At 54.6% G+C, this 22838-nt stretch overlaps 1 protein-coding gene across 1 annotated transcript in view; it reads left to right on the top strand.

The window, feature by feature from the left end:
* Positions 1–22838, top strand: part of PTPRN2 (protein tyrosine phosphatase receptor type N2) — a 611408-nt gene that overhangs the window by 537395 nt on the left and 51175 nt on the right. Inside the window, exon 15 of the mRNA XM_025291953.3 lies at positions 13294–13441. Coding sequence (XP_025147738.2) covers positions 13294–13441 — 148 coding nt within the window. The remainder of the gene's footprint in view (positions 1–13293; positions 13442–22838) is intronic.

The raw sequence follows: 22838 nt of genomic DNA, 5'->3' as shown, positions 1-22838 counted from the left end.
AGAGGCTGTGGAGCTAGGGCCCCTTCTCCAGGTGGGCCTAGGTGGGTGGGTGCACCCCCCTCGTTCATCAAGTGTTTACTGACCACCTAGGCCATGCTGGGCTCCACGCCAGGCACTGGGGCGGTGAGGAGTAAAGCGATCGGCCTGAAAATGCATCTTTCACTTCTCTGCACCGGTTCCTCCCACTGAATCGATAGCCAGTTTATGGCATCACCTGGTTAGAGCCTGGTGTCCTGCGAACAGGAGAACAGCCACGCTGGGATTTCCCAAAGCGTGGGAAGCTTGGTCTGGGGGGCGGGGCGTGGCTTCTAGGGCCTGTGGCAGACCCCACAAGTGTTCTGGGCGCTCGGGGGTGGTCCTGGAGCCCCGCGGGCTGGAGGAGGCAGCTGGGCCAGGGCGCTGGGTGGTTCCCTGGGAACCCTGGACCCCTTCCCACGTGGGCCCCGAAGATGGCAAGCCAGCAAGGACAGCTGGTGCAGGTGTGTGCTCCAGGCCTTTCTTAGACGTTCTCGTTTTCTCAAAGCCTGGGATCGTCTTGGTTTCACTCAAGTGTATTCGAGTGCACTGGGCCTGTTGGCTACTCCAGGGTGCGAATCTCTTGGAGGAGGCTTTCGTGTCATCTGGGAACCAGTCCACAATCAGCATGCGGACGGAACTCCTGGACCCACATGACCTGAAGAGCTGATCAGTATTTCTGTGCCACCAGGAGAATTTGCTCCCTGGGATGGTGGCCGGTTACCACGTGCTTCCTCAGGGCTGTTCTTGTGTTTGGAGATGCACGCATGCTCACACACCCTTGTGTGTATTTCAGGAGTTGCCTTATTTGTGTAAGTATATCGACGTATCCCATGGACAGAGGAGCCTGGCAGGCCACGGTTCCTAGGATCGCACGGAGCTGGACCTGACTGAAGCAACTTAGCACAGCACAGCACACCCAAGTATATCAAGTTGGTTTCGTTGTTAGGTTGATTTTGCATATTAAGTTTGGGTTAAGTATTGACTGTGTGTTTTCTGTTGGGCAAACTGATCTTCAATGAGATGTTGTAGAACAAAGCTAAGATAAAAGTTAGTGTCATCAAATATCTGGAGATTTTGTCTGGGTAACTAAGCATGCAGGCTGTTTGAAGTGTCAGGGTTGTTGAGCATTCCGATTTCTACCCAGGTTTTTGACTTCAAGTGGATCTAGACTGAAGCTTTGGTTCTGAGATCAGACCTGTCCTCACCAGTTGTGTCGGGGGTCAGGCTGCGACTCTGCCTCTGAGACCAGACCTGCCCTCACCGGTTGAGTGAGGGGTCAGGGTTTGCAGACATCTGGGAGGGTGAGGAAGAGCAGGCAGGAGAATGAAATGCGCGGAATCTGTATTAACTCGACCTGAAGCCTCTGGCGAGTTCTGTTAGGGAACCCTGGCAGCTCTGCCTGCGCTGTCGGCCCTAGACCAGCCCCTGAGCCCCTCTCGGAACGCCTGGCTGGTGTCCTCGGTCCTGCCCGAGGCTGGCATGGAACGGGGCATCTTTGTCATCGTGTGCCTCTGCGTGAAGCTCCCGGCTGGCCCTCGCCACTCTCGAATAAGCCTCGTCTCCTGCTCCCCACCCTCAGCTTTCAAGCTCCCAGCCCTGGCCCCTGGTGCCCCCTCCTGGGCCCCGCCACCCCGGCCTCTCTCTGGTTCTGGAACCACGGGGCCCATTCCCATCCGGAACGTTCTCCCTCCAGTGACTCTCCGCCGTCCCCTGCAGCCTCGCCTCCCCATCTTTCAGGAGGGGCCTGCCTTCCTGGGCTGCTCACCCCCCAGTCACCTGTTTTAGTCCCCTCACCCCCTGCCGTTGTCTGAAGCTATCTTCTAAATGCTGCTGACCTACCGTGTGTGGTCTTTCTCCAGCTAAAACCCCAGCACCCGAGGACAGAGTCTTGGACCTGCTGGGTCCCCGGAACATACAACACCCCGGCTCCTACGATGCTTTTAATAAAGCTAGTTGAATGAACAAATAAATGGCTAAATCTACCAACACATGAACAAGATTCTGAAATAATACTGCAATTCTCAGCTTCCTCTTTCACAATTAGTGGCAGAATCCACGTTTCACTCTTAATGCCAGGCAAAGCTTTTTAGCCTTCGGTTTAGATATAAATAGCTGTATATTTATGGAAATATGGTATAATTCTGTTAATTATTTTCCACTGCTTATAAGTATTCACCTTTGTATTTTGCCTATGTTCATATAACCTTAATTGTTAAGATGTTAAATAAGATCTTAAGGTTCATACAATTGTTCATTTAAAATTCTTTGAGCTTCTTGAACATGTCAGCCCTGAAAGGCAGGCGAAGTTACTGTTGTTGTTACTATTACCGCATGGCTCTCACTCAGCCTCACTGCAGAAGACCTTTGTCACTTTCTCCTACGCACACACCCAAAATTACATGGCACTAAAGTGCCCAGTGTGAAACAAACTCAGTTGTATAAAGAGACGTTCTCCTGTTTAGTCAGAAGAGGTGGTGAGGACAAAATATTTATTCTTTAAAGTTTACTGATTAGAACGCTACTGGAACAGAGCGTGTCCCTTATTAACATTTCCACCAGGGTTTCAGTTTAAGTCTTCATAAAATTGTGATTTTCCTTTTCCATAAATCTGTAAAGCAAGGTGAGTGCAGGTCACAGCAGGTTTGATGGGCACATCAGTTAGTGTGGGAGAGTCTCTGAGGGCATCTCCCACCCGCTCAGCCCTCCGTGGGAACAACCCAGCTGTGAAGCTGGAGGCTTCCTGAGCCTGACCCTGCAGAATTCAGGAAATTCCTGTTATCAGTAAGTGAAAGTGAACATCACTCAGTCGTGTCTGACTCTTTGCAACCCCATGGACTATACAGTCCATGGAATTCTCCAGGCCAGAATACTGGAGTGGGTAGCCTATCCCTTCTCCAGGGGATCTTCCCACCCCAGAGATCTAACCCAGATCTCCACATTGCAGGCGGATTCTTTACCAGCTGAGCCCCAAGGGAAGCCCATTATCAGTAAAGAAAGTGAAAAGTGAAAGTTGCTCAGTTGTGTCCAACTCTTTGCAACCCCATGGACTATACAGTCCATGGAATTTTCTAGACCAGAATACTGTAGTGGGTAGCCTATCCCTTCTCCAGGGGATCTTCCTGACCCAGTAATAGAACCAGGGTCTCCTGCTTTGCAGGCGGATTCTTTACTAGCTGAGCTATGAGGGAATCCTATGTTATCAGTAAGCCTCCCCGCAATTAAGGACTCTTCCAGATTTAGAATACCAAAACTCAGAATTATAATAAAAATATATTAATTAAACCTTCCAATCAGTTAAGCTCTACAAAATCGAAATTGAACTAGATTCGTGCACTCTCAACGCCCTGCTTTGCAAGCAGTCGCCTTTTCCTTCTCTTCCAAAAGCACAGCCCTTCTCGGCACCACATAGGGGCAAAGAACTCATCCTGGGGAGGCTTTCCCAGCAGTACTTTGAAAAAGCACATGGTTTTCTTCAAAGCTTTTGTTTCTTTGTTTTCTTGGTTCCTCAATGTAGTTTATTTTTTCAAGTACAGAAGGAACTTTAGACCAAACAGATAACCCAGGGCTCACAGCCCCCAGCCCAGCCCAGCGTCTTCCGTTTCTCCTTTGCTGCCTCTCTGTCCCAGGCTGTTACTTACTCACCGTCTCGCCTATATGAGCGTCCGTTGGGGACTTCCTCTTAAAGGTTTTACATTTGGAGCCATGTGAACTTTTCGGCACTGTTTTAACAATTTAACATCCCTACTATCGCACAGTCAGGTTGGTCACCACATCAGAAAGGGGAGCTCAATTCTAACTCTCGCTGAGACAGCCTGAGAACAGCTTTCGGGGTCACTGGGCCTGCCAAGATTCCATTCCATCTTCAAAACAGCTCAGCCTGAGAAACAGAGCTTTCACGGGGGGACTGGGGGAAACGGCCTTGATTCACATGCGTTGGTGAGGCCACCTCTGCTGCACGTGCCCGATGCTTTTGCTGGTCAGTGTCAGGCTTTCATCCTCTTCCCAACTCGCCAGGATAAGGGAGGCAGACTGCCCCCTGCGATCTCACGTGCGAATGTCCCCTCCTCAAAAACGCCTCCTCCTCGGCGGTGATACTGAAAGTGTGATAAAAAGAGGAAAGGCCGCAGGAACGGGCTTTCATTCCTCCTTCCTAATTCTTCTCTCCCGATGGGGCTCCCTCAGGCTTTGCACACACAGCCCAGGGGCTGGATTCCAAGTCATGCTGGCTTTTCCCGAGTGAGCCCCACTGCCCACACAGGGCCACGCGCTGAGCCGCCTGGTCTGGGTCCCTGCGTGTTCCTTTTCTCTAATATGATGCGTGTGTAGCGCTCTGCACTTTAAGTTCCCGGTTTGAAGGAGATAAAACGGCACGTGTTTAACTGTCCGGTGAGACCCTTCGTCCCTCGCCAGGTGGGACTGGGCGGGCGGGGCAGGTGTGAGAACTTGCTGGGAGGAGGGTGCCGGCCGTGTCCGGAGGTTCCAGTGTGGTTATTGTCACTGGAGTCAGATGGCAGTGTGAATACGCTTGATTGTATGGTTTGTGATTCCCATTTCAAGCAAATCTTTCCTAAGCTAAGAAACAGCAGAACTACCCTCTGATCACCTAACCATATCTGCCCTTCCTTGAGTTTGAACAGACTACTTTGAATTTCTAATTCCAAATGTGTTAGCCTGCCTGATGCATAATATTAACAAATACCATTTAAAATATGCCAGATGCAGCAGTCTGTGCAGACAGGATGCCCGCCTAACCCAGCCGTTTCCTGTGCCCGCATCTGTGTGCATAACCCAGCCATGTACTGTGCCTGCATCTGTGTGATGTGGGCTGAGCCCAGGCAGTTGACCCCACCTCCTTTTTCCTTTCATCTTTCCATGTTCTTTGCTCATAACTTAAACGTCTTCCTTTTGGAGTTCAGACACTCAGCATACACATCTTCCTTTCATGCATTAATAGAGACAGGTGACCATGTTTATTTTTAAGGGAGAAGCATCACCATCTCCCCAAATGGTAGCTGAAGCAGCTCCCTCCTTGCTGTTAAAAGCCTGCATCTGATTCCATCTGATTTTAAAGCACCAGCCTTCAGGTCCTATCACAAGGAAAGAAAACGTGAAGGATGTAATCTTATTGTAACAAATGGTCTGATTGCTGTCATGGGCACCCACACCAGCTGCCCAGGTGGCCCAGTGGGAAAGAGTCCGCCTGACAAGGCAGGAGATGTGGGTTCGATCCCTGGATCGGGAAGATCCCCTGAAGAAGGAGATGGCAGCCCACTCCAGTCTTCTTGCCCAGAGAATCCCATGGACAGAGGAGCCTGGTGGGCTATGGTCCAGGGGGTCACAGAGAGTCGGGCATGACTGGCCGTGCATGCAGAACAGCATAGGCACCCGTGTAGAGTGGAGAACAGAGACAAAGCTTTCCGAGTAATAATTGGATCTTCCAAAACCTGCGCCTCCTTCGTGACACCCTCTCCTCGGCGGCAGAAGCTCGTTCCCGGCAGTGTAACTGTGAAATGGACTTTCACCAGGACAGCCTCTACTGGTTTCGTGTCTGAAGACCCACAGAGCCACAGAGGTCTCCAGAGATCTGTGCAGACACGGTTTTGTGCTGACGTGAGTGGTTTCCGTGTGTACCGATCACTGTGACATAAAGTCAACCGGATCTTAGAGTTTGCTAGATTTTAGCGATGGTCCGCCCTCCTTATGAGTTCCAGTTTTTTGTGTTAAAAGCTTATTTCATTATTATCTTTAGTAAGTCCTCTTGCCCCTCTCAGGGTGTCCCCCTCTCGTTGCTTGTGGTACAAGCGTGCGTGCTCGGTCGCTCAGTCGTGTCTGACTCTGCAACCCCAGGGACTGTCACCCGCCAGGCTCCTCCATCCATGGGATTCTCCAGGCAAGAATACTGGAGTGGGTTGCCACTCCCTTCTCCAGGGGATCTTCACCACCCCAGGATCAAACCCATGTCTCCTGCAACCTCTGCATTGGCAAATGGATTCTTTACCACTGAACCACCTGGGAAACCCCATTGGTAGTGGTCAGAAATGCCAAAGTAACATCATTTCTGTGACTTTTAACAGAACTAAAACTGCACTGTTCACCCAGGCTCTCGTGACCACTCCACGTGAGTTTGGTCGAGCACCTTGGCAGCCAGTATCTGCCAGGATCCCAGCTCTGTGGGCTGGATTCAGACCAACTCGCACAGGTCTCCAGACCCATCCTCCCAGCATTCAGAGGTGGGCAGCAATACTCCTGCAGCAGAGGACGGCCTGGGGGCCAGGGAGCCGGGTGCCCGCGGCTCTCCTTGGAGCAGTCACAGTCCAAAGCCCTTGAGACCACAGATGCTGGCTTGTTTTGTTCTTGTTCAGTTGCTAAGTCACGCCCAGCTCTCTGTGACCCTCATGGACAGAAGCACACCAGGCTTCTCTGTCCTTCACTCTCCCGGAGTCTGCTCAAACCCATGTCCATCGTGTCAGTGATGCCATCCAACCATCTCATCCTCTGTCGTCCCCTTCTCCTCCTGCCCCCAATCTTTCCCAGCATCAGGGTCTTTTCCAATGAGTTGGCTCTTTGCATCAGGTTGCCAAAATAGTGCAGCTTCAGCTTCAGCATCAGTCCTTTGAATGGATATTCTGTTTCATGAGGAAAGTGCTGGCTTGTTGCTGTTTGACGAAGACAAATTGAGCTAGTCATGTTGTGGTGAAGTAGATGATTTTAGGGATTCTTTGATTGTGACCCTGGAGACTGACCCTTGATGCCAACACTGGTAACACAGTGCTGGTGAAACAGTGCAGATCCCGACATGGTCTGAGGTGCCAGGTCACAGTCCCACTTGGCATCACCAGCTCTTTCCACCCAGAGATCGACAGCTCAGCTTCACGTCTCTACACTGGCATTTCCAGTGGTGCCTCAAGACTGGCTCATGACACCTCCATCTGAACCCAGTGATAAGAAGCACGTAGTGGGGAGGAGCTCGAGGATCCTGCCTGATCCGTGCTGTGAGGAGGCCGTGGGCTTGTTAGAGGGACCACCATCCCTGGTGAATCGGAAGCAGCATTGAAACCATGACCAATGAGCTTGGTGAGGCTGCTTCTCGCCTGTTTGGTAGCATCAGGAGGCTGACCACAGACAAGGCAGCCTCACAGCAACAACTCTACTTGATCCCCTCGTGTGCTCAGGCCAGGGCTGGCAGGTGCTGTCTGTGCAGACTTAACATACTGTACTTCCTTAGATAAAGCTGCTGTCCCCGGGAGACAACATACTGTACTTCCTTAGATAAAGCTGCTGTCTGTGGACACTGCAGTCACAGAATACGGAAGAGACATAAGATATTCTCTCATGAGGAACACCATCTTTTCCATCTGTATATAGTTTATAGTCACAAAGTATAATTCATATATTAACTCAGTCAAGCCCCAGAGCTACCTTAGAAATATGTACTAGAATTCCCATTTTTGCGTAGCAGTATATTAAGGGTAAGTAAAATTAGATGGTTTGCCCAAAAAGTCTGTGGGGACCAAACCTTTTTGTTTATTACATTATTAAGGAGTTTTTTGAAATCAAGCTCACTGCCTTCTCTGTTTTATTAAAGTTTCATTCCTATTGGAAAACTCCCTTAGGCATTCACAAAGGCTCTGAGAGTGATGGTAAAATTAACTTCCCAAAGATACAAAAGTGTGCCTGTGATTATTTTCTTAATATGTTCCTGTGATTATTAACAAAACTCTTTTATACTCCAGAGCATCCCAAACGCTCCATATTCCTAGGAATCACTTTCTTGACCTGAAGGTGTTGACAATTTGATCAGAAAACCATGCAAAAAATCCTGGGGTAATATTAACAAGTTAAGGACATACGTCTCCACATTATAATGCAGTAACTTTTGTCCCAAAGGTTCGGGATTCTGTGTAAATTGATTCTATTAAATGTGGAAGCCAGCTGGTTCGTCCAACATATGGAGAGTGTTTCCTGAAGAGTCGTCTCGTGGCACGTGGTCCTCGTGGCCCAGAAACTCTTGGTCGTTTTCCTACCCAAGCAGTCTAATCCTGTGGGCCAGAAAAGGGCACGTGAGCTCGGGAACTGGAAGGTTAGAGTCACAAATACGAGGAAGATTAAAGAGGAACGCCTTAGATTGAGTCAGTATCTCATGAACTAGGTCCTGTGAAAGCCGTCCTCATGGTAGCATCATGTGGTCAAGGCTCAAGAGGTCATTGTCAGCCGGGTTGACTGCAAATGTAGAAAACCCGTATTCTGAAAGCTCAAGACTTTTTTCCATGAATGGTTTGATCTGGGGATTATCTTCTATGCAAGTGCTTCAAACCTAGGCTCTTGGAAAGTACAATTCAAGAAGATTTTAGAAACCTTCTCACTCAGGACTTACCTGAACTCAGCCCGAGTGACGTTCCCGATGGACCCAGGCTTTTGAGAACACAATTTGCGTAAGCCCAGAGCCCACCAGAACCCATGTCCAGGGGAGCATACTGAGCAATTCTTCAGGATTAAAGACTTGCTTCCAAAGGTCCCTTACGAACTACATAGCTGTCTTAACTCAACTATCTAAGCTCCTCAAGTTGAGCCAATGGGTGCTGAGCCCTGAATCCGCACTTGACTGGGCTCTTCCAAGTGGTGGGGGTCTCCCTCACCTGACCAGCCCGCTCCAGTGCTGGTGTGTCATGCTCTGCTCTGCTCTGTGCACCCAGAGCTTCCTCTGTGGGCTGATGGTGTTGGTGTAGGACAGGTCCCTACGCCCCAGGAGCTCACAACCCGTGGGGAAGACAGGCTCCTTACAGTGGGACCGCACACAGCACATCCCGAACGAGGCTGCTCACCCAGGGCATGAGGTCCACAGAAGTGACCCACAGAGACACCACAGACCTGGACACTGAAGGGGGCTAAGATCAAACAGTGGGGGAGACTGGGAGAAGGCCTTTCTGAGCTCTGGCCACACCTGCAAGCCTGTGAGACATGGAGACTGTCACAGGAACATTTGCCATGAGTTGCATGGATGCTCCTTGGGTAACTCAGAAAGGAAGAAGGCAGCATGAAATATTTAATGAAACATTCCAAAGTCCTTATGGTACTTTGGGGGGCGGTTCTTCCAAGTTTTAGATTTGATGGCAAAAATTTTGGATTGCCAGTTATCGATACACAACATACAACTGAAGTAATACAAATTACTTCAACTTGTGATGCTGGAGAAGACTCTTGAGAGTCCCTTGCACCAGTCCTTGGATTGGTACAGAGAGATCAAACCACTCAATCCTAAAGGAAAGCAACCCTGCATATTCATTGGAAGGACTGATGCTGAAGCTGAAGCTCCAATACTCTGGCCACCTGATGCGAGGAGCCAACTTGTTGGAAAAGACCCTGATGCTGGGAAAGATTGAAGGCGGGAGCAGAGGAGGGAGGCAGAAGATGAGACGGTTAGATAGTATCACTGACCCAATGGATGTGAATGAGCGAACTCTGGGAGATGGTGTTGCACAAGGAAGCCTGACGTGCTGCAGTCCACGGGTTGCAAAGAGTTGGATGTGACTTAGCAACTGAAAAACAGCATCCAGGTTTCCAGATTATGTCAGTCATTCAACAAATACTGACTCTGTGCTAAGTGCGTGCGGCATTGGCCCCAGCCTGGAACAGGCGATCTCACGAGAGGATGGAGGGCCTGGCGCCCACAAAGCAGAAGGGGACTCACGTCACAGAGACGCGGGTTTTGCAATAGTGAGTATCTGATGTGGGGAGTGGGTTGTGGGAAAGGGAGATCAGGGCGTGGACGGGCCTGAAGGAGGAGGTGGCGTCTGCACTGACCTGGACGTCTGGGTGGATTCGTGGCAGAATTGGCGTGAAGCGTTGAGAATGACCGTGACGGGGGCCGAGTTCAAGCGGGCAAGTGTTCTTGCTGGGCCGGCGTGGCAGGTTGGTAGCATGATGTCTGGACAGAGCACATGCTGTCGGGGCACCGGTGGCGGCGTTTGGAGCAGGTGGTATTGTGACCACAGTCCCGCCTGTGCAGGAACCAGAAGGAGGCCTGAGGCGGGAAGCGGAGCAGGCGGCAGGACGGTGCGTCTGGAAGACCCTCGTCTCAGCATCGTTTCGGCTCAAGTGAGAAAACCCCGTAGTACTGATGTTGTCCAAGGCCTAGGCAGCAGCTGTCAGGACAGAGAAGCAATAGCAACATGAAAAAGCAGCTCACGCATGTGCCAAGGACGGTGGCAGTTACCACAGCCTTGCAGCTTCACTCTGGGCAGGAGGTCATCAGCGGCTTCTGTTTTCACTCTGCTTCCCTTTACTTTCTGTTCTTTTCTACATGTGCTGTTTATGGAATAAAAAGGCACCGTTTTTTTTGAAACTAAGCCGTCCTGCCATACCCACTACCCCCCCCCCCCCCACACACACACGTACATGCACACACACGTTAAATGAAAGTATTTTAAAGGTCAGCTTTTGGAACACCTACAGTCTGGGGGAGGAGCACGCGGAGTGTTTAAATTTCATGTTCACTTACCTAGTTATTCCAGGAGGCGACTGTGTCCGGGGAGGACCCCTCCACCTGTTCCCACACCCTTGAAAAAGAAGGGGCCTCATGGTATTAAGTCACGGTGGCAGGTTTTGTTTTTGTGTAAAACTCATTCTTTTACGACCAAAGCCTAGCTTCCCCACAGACAACGTGAAACTCACTCCCGTGTCTCAGAAGAAAAGCATCTAACCCACAAGCGTAGGGAGCGACGGCTCCTCAGACGCGGATGGGAATTATGCCCATTTATCACAGTGACCGACGCTCTGTAAAGGTGTAACAGAGAAGCACCGCTGCTCGGAACAGATCAACTGAGACGACCGGAGCAGGACGAGCACAGGTGACCGCGGCAGTGCACGCCGCAAGGAGGAAAGCTTTGTCTCGGTGTTTGCGTTTCTTTTACTCATTTTTCTTTCTGGCTGTGCTCAGGCTCTCCCGGTTGCAGGAGCCAGGGCCCCTCACAGCGGTCACTTCTGTGGCCGAGTGCGGGCTGTGGGGCGTGCTGGGGCAGTAGCTGCCGTTCGCGGGCTCGAGTGTGAGGCCCCTTTTGCAGACAACATTTGAGACTGGATTAAACCTTCTAAGGCTCATCAGTTTAGAATCCATCATGTTTTATTTAAAGAAGCTCATTTGGGGCTTCCCCGATTGCTCAAGCAGTGAGGAATCTGCCTGCAATGCAGGAGAGCCTGGTTGGATCCCTGGGTCAGGAAGATGCCCTGGAGAAGGAAATGGCAACCCATTCCACTATTGTCGCCTGGAGAACCCCATGGACAGAGGAGCCTGGTGGGCTACATACAGTCCATGGGGTCACAAATAGTCAGACACAACTGAGACTTACTGTTAGAGGAGAGAACCAGCAACTCTCCATATAGCTTACTTCTAGAAAACAACAGTTCTCAGGAAGAAGCTCATTCTTCCCTGATGGACTTTGTGAACAGCATTTTCCAAAGAAAAGTGAGGATCCCGGATCATTTTGCCAGGAACCGTTTTATGCCCACGAGTAAGACTGTACGTTAACCAGTCTTGGGAAAAGTAATCCCAGAAGCACTGAGACCATACACTTACCCAGAACTCCCCTCCTTCCTGGGACCTCCACACACACCGTATTTTAGGCTAGGTAATAAGCTGGTCAGGATTTACACAGATTTAAGTACTGGGTTGTGCAAAAATGCCATCCTTTTTAGAGTAACTGGTACAAAAAATATATGTGATGTTCCATGATGATTGTCCCCAAAGAAAGCAGTGTGTGGTTTACATTTTCTGGACTGTGCCCTAAAGTTGCTTCTTTAAAGATGTTTCATTTTGCTTTGTGGTCATATTTGAAAACCCAAAAGCAAGACGTTAGAAGATGAGACTATTTCCTTTGGGCCCAATCAAACCACCTGGGTCAGTCCTTTGAAATTCTTTTCCTGAAACCCAAGGGCCGTGTCGGGGAGTGGGCTTAGAACTCCTGTGATGTTTCTTTTCCTCATGAGGGTGAGCTACTGAGGTTCACAGTCTGTCCCTGAAAAGGGTTCATGGTCACAGTTCTTGGTCATCTGCACGAAAGGCCATCCACTGGTCCCCTAAGCGGATGTAGCAGGGGATCGAGGGACGTGTGATAATCGCCCGGGGCCTGTCAGTGGCCCTCCCGGAGCCACAGGCCAGGGGCACCTCGGCTGGTCCAGGCAACCCGGAGCGTGACCACTCCCCTGGAGCAGCGCCCTCGGGCACCCAGCCTCCACACCCCGCTTCAGCGCACACTCACTGATAAACACACCAGTCGGACCAACATGGACAGAGTCGGTGTTTGTTAAGTGAATAATACAAAGCAATTCAGGCCAGCTGTACTCCGCATTTTACTGAGAGGTGTGAGATCTCAGCCCGACCGTCTGGTGGGCTTCCTTCCTTTTCACGTGCCCGTCTGTCCCCTGGGGTGGGTGCCGATAAGGCGGGGCAGCCAAGAGCAGCGATGGTCACTGGAGTGGTGGTTGCTGGACTGAGCAGACGAAGGGGCCGACAGAGGGGCAGGGTGCGCGTGGAAGAGGTGTGAATCTTGGCCGGACGTTGGAGTGCCTGACCAGGGACCTGGCTCCGTGTGTGCGTGTGTGCACACGTGTGTGTGTGCACATGTGTGTGTGTTTCATTTTGCTGTGTGGACATATTTGAAAATCCACAAGCAAGACATTAGAAGATGAGACTATTTCCTTTGGGCCCAATAAAACCACCTGGGTCGGTTCTTTGAGATTCTTTTCCTTAAAACTGCAGTCATCTCTGGACTAAACAGATCAGTAAAGCGAGTGAACAAGACCAGCTCCGGAGTCTGTGGAGGGAATGTTCAGGAGGCCAGTTTGCCCGTCCACCTCTCCTGTGTCCCTGCCCATAGGCAGGTGCCTGGAAAAATTAAGATCAGAGCAGATGAGGGTCAGACATTTGGTTTGTGTTTGGGGTTTTGTTTTTTAACCCTGACGGCCACGTAACACTGTGTCCATCAGAGCAAACTGCATCCCCCTGGTGGGTTCAGAGAAGCCGGCCTGTCATAAGGAAAACGACTTCTGTGTAGAGGTGGGAGCGAGGTCAGCAGCCCCAGAGAGGGCTTGGCACGGGCTCCCTGCCCTGCGACGTGGGACACACGCCCCCCCAACGTCTGCTTCGTGCTCGGCCCCTTCCCCACCGCGGTGCCAGCCCGCCCCGCCGGGTCCGCGCAGGTGGAGCGTGGGCTCCGCCTGGGGCCGCCCCAGGGCCCACGCCCCGCAGGCGGACCTGCTGACGCTTGCTTTCTGTTCCAGGCCTACATGGAGGACCACCTGAAGAACAAGAACCGCCTGGAGAAGGAGTGGGAGGCGCTGTGTGCCTACCAGGCCGAGCCCAACAGCTCGCTCGTGGCCCAGAGGGAAGAGAACCTGCCGAAGAACCGCTGCCCGGCGGTGCTGACCTGTAGGTACCGCCCGGTCCGGGGGGCGGGGGTTGCAGGGGCGGCCCTGCGGTGCTCACTTGTAGGCACCTGAACGCACCGCCTGGCTCCGGGGGGCGGGGGGCGGCCCGGCGGTGCTCACCTGTAGGCACCGCCCCGCTCGGGGGCGGCGGGGAGGGGCTGCGCCCGCCCCTGCTCCAGGGTCTCCTCTAGGGCTCATGGGGCTCCAGAGCCCTCCCTCCTCCGTATCTACCCCCTCTGCCGACATCACTGTTTTTTATTTTTTTGGCGTAGAGTTGATTTACAACCTTGCGTTCGTTTCAGGTGTACAGCAGAGTGATTCAGTGACACACACCTCTGTTCTTTTTCAGATTCTTTTCACTCACAGGTTATTACCGAATATTGAGTATAGTTCCCTGTGCTGCACAGTAGGAGCTTGTTGCGTATCTGTTTTATATATTGAAGTGTGTGTGTGTGTTGATCGCAAACTCCTGTTATCCCTTCCCCGTCTCCCCTTTGGTAACCAGCCATCAGTTTGTTTTCTGTGTCTCTGTGTCCCTTCCTGTTTTGAAAATAAGTTCATTTGTGTCGTATTTTGGATTCTGTGCCCGGCACCCTGCGAGCCCCACCCGGTCCTGGAGGCGCAGCGGTGGGGGTGGGCACAGGTAGATGCCAGCAAGCTCAGGCTCTGCTGCTGCTGTTGCTCTGGACTCGGGGCTTGGTTCCGAACGCCTGGAGCCTCGTCCTCCCCTGTCCTGGGGATCACACCATCGCCCTTGGACTCTCAGGGCTGTGGGGTCAGCGAGGCAGTCTCGCAGGCCGGGCAGGCTGTGCAAGGAGCAGACGGGTCTCCCCAGCATCACTGGGCACCTGCTGCCTGGCAGGAGTCACTGCCAAGAGAGGGGACACGGGGAGATGCCAGCCCTCCATCTCCCTGACGTTGTGTGAGCTGACAGGCGACTGAAGGGGCAGAGGCCCCCGGGGGCGTGAAGGGATGTGCGGTGCAGGCTGAATGTGCGTCTCCCCACCCGGCCGTTCCTGCCTTCCGTCACTATCTGGAGATGCTCCAGCCTCCCATGTTCCAGCAGGTTCCAGGCTGGGGCTGGTGGGGGTGGGGGCCTGTGATTAATACACCCCCTGTGGGGGCGGGAGTCCGACTGTGTTGTGAGCAGTAAGTGCTGAGCGACTTGCGCGCGTGGAGTGAGTTTGTGGCGGAGGGCAGGAGGGATTCAGGCAGACTTCAGACGTGACAGCACGTACTTTGTGGGCTGACGTGTCCGAGGGCTCAGCAAAGCCCTCAGGTCTCAGAGGGAAGACCAGCACCCTCGCGAGGACACAGCCTCCATCCTGCGCTCGGAGCCAGAGGGCCAGGCGGTGCCACCCAAAGGCAGGAGCCCAGCTCCTGCTGCCCGTCTGCCCGGGGGACGCAGTGGCTGACACTCTGGCTTGTGGGCAACGGCAGCGACTCGCTCCCGGCTCACAGGACAGGAGGAGCCAAGACACGCGCCTGTGTGGCTTTGGACCTGAGCCCGGAATGACACCCTCCTGTGAAAATCTTAACACACTTCTAGGTGTAAGGTTTTTCTAACAGTTTAGTTGGTGTTCAGACCAGTTCTGTGATGTCTGAAGGGCTTTTCCCTAAAGAGCTCTAAAAATAGGGGCCATTGCAATTTGTGTTTTATATTTAGAAGGAAAGCCAACAACAAACAGATATTTAAGTACCTGCTGTGCGCCAAGAAATATCAACATATCAGTAACCTCCGATAATGCAGATGACACCACCCTTATGGCAGAAAGCAAAGAAGAACTAAAGAGTCTCTTGATGAAAGTGAAAGAGGAGTGTGAAAAAGTTGGCTTAAAGCTCAACATTCATGGCATCTGGCTAAGATCATGGCATCCAGTCCCATCACTTCATGGCAAATAGATGGGGAAACAGTGGAAACAGTGACAGACTTCATCTTTTCGGGCTCCAAAATTACCGCAGATGGTGACTGCAGCCATGAAATTAAAAGACACTTACTCCTTGGAAGAGAAGTTATGACCAACCTAGACAGCATATTAAAAAGGAGAGACATTACTCCGGAAGTTGGTGATGGACAGGGAGGCCTGGCGTGCTGAAGTACGTGGGGTCACAAAGAGTCAGACACGACTGAGCAACTGAACTGAACTGAGCACCGAGGACTGCTGGCCAACACAGCGATGTCTGGTCAACCACGCTCAGCCCTTGTCCTCAGGGAGGATCTGGGTGGGGGATTCCAATTGCACCCCAGATGAGTAGCCGTGTGGGGCAGATGGTCAGCCTGTGTGGAAGCCTCTGGTTTCCTTGGTTGTCAGGGCTGCAAGATAAACACTCAAGTTCAAAGGCTCTTCCTCAAGCGCCCTCCTGCAGCGCCAACCAGACAGAGACATGTTCCAGGCCATACGCCCTGCAGCCGGTGGGTCCACAGGCCGGGGCCTCAGGGATGCAGGACAGCCTGTTTTCAGCCTCCAGCGGGGGTGGGGGGCCAGCCCCAAGGGGACCAGGGCCCTAGAAGCCCTCGGACCAGAGCCTCGGGCCTGCTGCCTGCACGTGGGCTGGAGCTGGGGCTCCACAAGAAGTGCTTTCTCGGCCGGACTCCGGCATGGAGCGCGAGCCAGAAGCCGCCGTTTCTGACCATGTGGCCGTCACAGAGCCTGGTCTCAGAGACAGGCGGGCAGACAGAGCCTCCCCAGACGCGTGAGTCTCGTCCGCACACGCGTCCCCGGCTCAGTCCTCCACACTCCTGCCTTCTCAGCTTTCAGAAGGAGACCTGGTGGTCAGGTCTCGGCCTGCAGCCTCCCCGAGCAGGACCCCAGGGCGATGGCGTGCATTAAACTCCTGGTGGTCTCGCCAGACTCCACCAGGGAGAACGGCTGCTTCTTGAGATCTGCTTCGTGTTGTCCGACTGTTCCCTCCACACGTGCAGCGATGTCCGTGGTGGAGCAGAGCATGTAGACAGGGTGGGCCTCCATGCACCCTGGCCCCTGAAGCCGATGTTGACACCACTTGGGTGTCAGGGTGCTCATTACAGTGTCATGTGTCAGACACGCTCCCCCAGCAACCACATCCACCCTCCGCCCAGGAGACAGGAGTGCTGCTGGGCTTCCGCCACGCTCCCTGATGGGCATGGCTGGGGCACCCACCTGGACCCCACCCAGGGCAGTGTGCAGGCTCCACCCCTCCACCCCATCCATGTCTCTGTTGGTCCACTGCCCGCCTGATATCTCCCCACCCCCCACGCCCCGCCCACACTGGCCCCGGTCCAGCTGAGGCTGGGACACCCGCTGCGTCCCCATCAGCAGGTTGGTGGGAAGTTCAAAGTGGCCGGACAGCAACTTTCCCATCCCTGACAGCCCGAAGGTTCTAGCTGCAAACAAATTGTCTTTCAAAGAAGAAGGCAGATTTACAAGATGTTGGCTGGTGCTGTGCTAGGTCCTGTTATATAGCTCAGAAGTTTAAAGAATTTAAAATGCTTCAAAGTGCTTTTTTTTTTTTTGCATTTTTAAAAGAATTATGCAATATTCCCTCATATTCCTGTTCTTTTCAAGCTAAGGACAGGAATATGATGCTATGGTGGTATGCCATCTTAAAGTCTGTGATTCTGACTCATAATAGCAAGAGAGAGACATGGAGGTCCGGGGGTACTTAGCGATGAAACCGGAGAGAAGGTCAAGTTGAGGACGCAGACACGGAGGATGGACAGAAGGTCCTTGAAGCCTTGTCTCGAGGTGTGGCCTTTAGGGTGTTGCTGCTGATGTGCTCACAGCTGCATCCACGGCCTTACCTGGCAGACGGGGCAGGGGAGGGTCTGAGCGACTCCCTCCTGGCTCTTTCTGGGAGCCGCATCACCCATGGCACCAGCTTCAGCCGCGTGTGACAAAAAGGACGGTGGCCGGCTGATCATGTCGCGTGCCATCCCCGAGCTCCCGGGCCTGCCCCCAATCCTTCCCCAGCCTGCCCCCCACCCCTCCCGGGCCTGCCCCCGACACCGCCCGGGCCTGCCCCCCACCCCGCCTGGGCCTCCTCCACCCAGCCCTGGCCTGCCTCCCACCTGACCCGGGCCTGCCCCCTACCCCTCCCTGGCCTGCCCCCCACACTGCCCGGGCCTGCCCCCCGCCCTGCCTGGGCCTCCTCCACCCCTCCCCGGCCTGCCTCCCACCCCACCCAGGCCTGCCCCCAACCCCTCCCCGGCCTGCCCCCCACCCCTCCCTGGCCTGCCCCCCACCCCGCCTGGGCCTCCTCCACCCAGCCCTGGCCTGCCTCCCACCTGACCCGGGCCTGCCCCCTACCCCTCCCTGGCCTGCCCCCCACACTGCCCGGGCCTGCCCCCCGCCCTGCCTGGGCCTCCTCCACCCCTCCCCGGCCTGCCTCCCACCCCACCCAGGCCTGCCCCCAACCCTTCCCCGGCCTGCCCCCTACCCCTCCCTGTCCTGCCCCCCACCCGTCCCCAGCCTGCCCCCCACCCCACCCGGGCGTGCCCCCGACCCCGCCCGGCCTCCCCCACCTGACAGATGAAGGGGCTGGGATTCGAGTCTGTCTGTGTGCCCTGTGATGACGAACACCCTGCGTGTTTCTGTGGACTCATCTGAGACTCTCGTGTCAGGAAAGTGAGCAAGACTTCACACTTCCACGGAATGAACGTCTAAAATACACCCACAGCCGCCATCCTTGACAAAGCACCACTTCCCTCAAAACACACAGAAAATTCCTTTCCAAGCAAACCTTGGGCTGACGCTTTTCCCCGCTCTGAGCAGGATCTCCGCGGTGAACATCCTGGTGTGGTCACGTCGGAGTGACCGGCTTTGCCTGTAGCCATCAGTCGTGGGAAATTCTCCTGAATCTGACAGCGAGCCGGATTTCTTCTCGTGTGAGGAAGCTGCCCAAGAAAGCGGCGCGTCCAGATAAATTCCTGACCCACTGTCTTTTCTTCACCCCCCCCCTTTTATGGCCTCAGAACGAGCTGAGTAACTGCCTCCAGACGGGGGAGGCCGTGGATACGTTGGTGCCGAAAAGGAAATCCCGCAGCAGCATGCGGGCTTCTTCCTTCGCAGAGGCTGGGCTGCCTGGGACTGAACTTTCTAAGGGAAGCAGAGGAGAGACTAAGGCCGTGTTCCAGACGCTCCCAGGCCTCCTCGTGGAGCTGAGCCCTGCAGGGCCAGAGCCTCTGGAGTCGGGGCCCAGGGCTGAGGGCACAACACCCCAGAGTCCCCCAGAGCAGAGGGGCTACTTGGCAGGCTGGGGGCCATGCCGACCGTCTGCACAGTTCAGCCACCTGGGTCCAGCTTCTGCCTCCTATTCACTCCCTTCCTGGAAGCTGGACCACTGGACATGTGAGACATCCGACCTCCTGTGGCCTGGTGTCTGCACGTCTCACCTCTCACAGCCGAGGCTACACAGAGTCTCAGCTTCGGGGGGACTCGGGGGCTGGGAGAGACCTGGGACCTCGGGGGTGGGGGCCAGACCTGGGCCCTCTCCTGGATGCGTGCTGGTTCCCACACCCCGAGCAGCCAATCACAGCCTTCAGAGGGCCACGCCAGGCTGTGTTTCCTCCGCCGAGATGTTCCCAGTGTCCGTTCAGCGTGCGATGGGCTCCTCACAGGGCCCAGCCCTCATCCGTCCATCTTGACTCAGCACTGAACTCTGCATTCACTTCCGATAAATGCACCCTTGTTCAAAGCCTAGGGGAGCTCGACACCCGCTCATCACGGTGCCTCCTTGTCGGTGTTTGCTCTCCGTGCAACAAGCATGTTTCAGATGATTTCGAGTCACTGATGGTATCATATTCAAGGAGATGAATGCAGGGCGCTGCCTCCCAAGGCACGGACCCGGAAGGACCATGCCCATGGCTGCTCCCTGCATGACCCCGGCCCACCTGCCGCCGCCCTGCAGCCCTGACACACCCACACAGAAGAAAGGCCCCGTGTGCAACGTCCCCTTCACACTGCCACCTGAGAACCTGGAGCCAGAGGTGAGCCAGGGCGTCGGGGGCGACAAGGGTCGTCCCCTGTCCTCCTGACCCCAGGGGGCTCCTGGCCACCCAGTCCCGCGGGTGCTTTGCAAAGAATGCCGGCTTGGCATCATTTTCCCCACCCTTTTTATTACAAAAGTTTTCAGATCCTCAGGTTGAAGTGATAATTTGACCTCAGGTTGAAGTGATAATTTGATGATCGCCTACATCCCCACGGGCCAGACTCCACATGGCTGCCACTCAATTTTGTGATCTGGCTGTTTTACTTCATTGTTGGCTGAACTATTTCAAAGTGGGTTTTATGTGTCTAAACGGTTTAGCCTGTGTCTCCTAAAGTAAAGACCTCCTCCTACGTAACTCTGACCCCGTCGTTATAGCTGACAGCTGTGGGGATGCAGCCACGAGATTAAAAGACGCTGCTCCTTGAAAGAAGAGTTACGCCCAACCTAGACAGCATATTCAAAAGCAGAGACATTACTTTGCCAACAAAGGTCCGTCTAGTCAAGGCTATGGTTTTTCCAGTAATCAGGTATGGATGTGAGACTTGGACTATAAAGAAAGCTGAGCACCGAAGAATTGATGCTTTTGAACTGTGGTGTTGGAGAAGACTCTTGAGAGTCCCTTGGACTGCAAGGAGATCCAACCAGTCCATCCTAAAGGAGATCAGTCCTGGGTGTTCCTTGGAAGGACTGATGCTAAAGCTGAAACTCCAATACTTTGGCCACCTGATGTAAAGAACTGACTCCTTGGAAAAGACCCTGATGCTGGGAAAGATTGAAGGTGGGAGGAGAAGGGGACGACAGAGGATGAGATGGTTGGATGGCATCACCTATTCAATGGACATGAGTTTGAGTAAACTCCAGGAGTTGGTGATGGACAGGGAAGCCTGGTGTGCAGCAGTCCATGGAGTTGCAAAGGGTCAGCCACGACTGAGCGATTGAACTGAACTGAGTGGTTACCTGCTTAGACGTCCAGGAGGTCAGCGTTTGAGTAAACTCCAGGAGTTGGTGATGGACAGGGAAGCCTGGCGTGCAGCAGTCCATGGAGTTGCAAAGGGTCAGCCACGACTGAGCGACTGAACTGAACTGAGTGGTTACCTGCTTAGACGTCCAGGAGGTCAGCGTTTAGCAGGAGGGTCAGACTGCCAGCTGTACTCCCGTTTCTGACCCTCCTCCCCTCCCCTCCCTCCTCCTCCTTGCCCCCTCTTCTCGCTGCTCACTTCGGTTGGAGTTCTTAGTGGACTGAGGCGTCAGGAGCCATCAGGTTGACTGCCATCTCTGTCAGCCTCGGGCCTGATCTCGGCCCTGGGTGAGGGGCATGCCACCCACACCGCCCCGGGCCCGTGACAGGAAGCAGACACCCCAGATTGCAGAGTCACTTTGCTCTTGAGAGGGAGCCTGAGTCTGACGGGTCCTGCTCGGTCCCCCTGCCTGTGTGGCAGCAGACCACCAGCCCCAGGACCCACGTCCTGCCCCCGGGGCTCATACGGGTGCCACATTCGCGACAACGTGAAGGGGGAGTTGCAGATGAGCCTGAGGTTTGCTCATCAGCTGACCTTAACTTAGGGGGAGGGGCCTGGGTTTTCCAGACAGGCCCAGGGTCATCACCAGGGTCCTCGGCGTGGAGGAGGGAAGCCAGGCTGGTTGGGGTGATGCGCTGAAGAGGGATGGTCCTGGCCAGGATCCTGGGAGCAGCCGGAGGCTGGAACCCAGAGAACTACCTTGATTCAGACTCACCCCAGGCTTCTGGGCAGAAAGACAAGCATAAACGGGCAGTGTTGAAGCGCTAGGTCTGTGGACATGGGTTCTGCTGGTCCTGCCCCCTCGCTTAGCTGGGCTCTGCCCCCCACCCCACCCTCTGCCGCAGCTCGCCCAGAGCATCGTGAACATGTTTCTGTGCGAAAAGCCACACTGTCGACACGGCCAGCTGCCTTTCTGGTGGAAATGACTATGCGGAGAAGCACAGCCGTCTGCTCACTACTTAGACCCGTGTTGGTGGACCTCCTGGTCTAAAAGAACAAGCAACCGGACTGTTTGTTTAGGCTTCGGCATTTGCTGGGATCAGGAAGATCCCCTGAGAAGGAAATGCAACACACTCCAGTGTTCTTGCCTGGAGAATCCCATGGATGGAGGAGCCTGGAGGGCTACAGTCCACGGGGTCGCAGAGTTGGACACGACGGAGTGACTTGCGCACCAGGAGGACACGTTATCTGCTGCTGCAGCGTCAGGCGCCGAGGGCCTCGGGGCTTCTGGGCCATGTCCCCTCGTGCCCGATCTCCTTCAAGTCTCAACCTAACCCTCAGCCCCGTGCTCCCCCAGCTGCGCTGGGCCCTGGCCCGTACCCCTGCCGAGGGCTCTCCTTTCCTGGAGGATCCACCCTCCCGTGCTGCACACAGAGGCCCAGGACCCTGAGGCAGGCTTCCGTGCGGGGCGGGGGTGCGGGCGGCCGCCCCCCGTGCGGTCACACGTGCAGCGGAGCCAGATGCGCTGCTCCACCTCGTGTCCCGGCGACTCCGTCCCCAGACCCCGCGGATCTCCCCCGCCCCGGCTCCCTTCTGCCACGTCAGCCTCGGTCTGAGTGTCCGCTGGGCCTGTCTCCCCACCTGCCGTCGCAGGTGTGTCTCTGTTAAGGTGACTCAGTTCCTGCCAGACTTGCTCCCCTTCCTTCCCCAGGCGTTCTCATTGGCAAGGCCTGGGGACAGGGGGTTTCATCTTGTTCTCAGACCCCGTCCCAAAGGCTCAGGTCACACATCCGCCCTGGTCCCTGTTGATGCTGAGACTGTCAGCTAGAGGTGACACGGGCGTCACCCTCCATCGACCCTCAGTCAGCCCAGAGGAGGCCACTTGCTTCCCACTGACAGCCCTGTGCTCAGCAGACCAGGGTTGCCCCATTTCGTGTAAGCATGGCTGAGCTGCCTCCCACCCGGGCCCTCGGAGGCTGCGCCCCTCACTGCCTGTCCACAGCTCTCCGCTCAGCCCGGGGTGGGTGCCTCGCTCGGAGAAGCAGGTGGCTGGGGTGCGCCGGCTGACGGTCTCTGGGTGGGACGGTGCGACTGCGTGGTTTCGCTTGGTCGGTGTCTGCGCTCTTGTTTCTGCAGAGTCGTTCTTGCGTGTGCCACACAACCGCTGTGGCAAACACGGGCACACCGTGCTCCCCGCCACCCTGCGGCGCGCTGGTGTCTGCAGTGGCCCCGCCGAGGGCCGGCCGCAGCCTCCCGCAGTCCCAGTGCCTCTGGGGCCTCTGGGCAGAGCTCCCCTCCCCTTCCTCCAGGCTCGTGAGGGCCCACCTCGTGCCTGTTCCCTGCTTTCCTCATAGAAAACTCACTTTTTTAGGCTGGTAGGAAAGTCCTGCTCTCGGTCATTGAAGGTGTGGGACCTGGAAGAGCTGAGATGCAGGAGCAGGGCACACAGGTCGGTGCATCCTAAGGGAACCA

Source organism: Bubalus bubalis, chromosome 8 (genome assembly GCF_019923935.1).
Source record: "Bubalus bubalis isolate 160015118507 breed Murrah chromosome 8, NDDB_SH_1, whole genome shotgun sequence".
Taxonomy (NCBI): Eukaryota; Metazoa; Chordata; class Mammalia; order Artiodactyla; family Bovidae; genus Bubalus; species Bubalus bubalis.
This window is presented reverse-complemented; position numbering and strand designations above follow the sequence as displayed.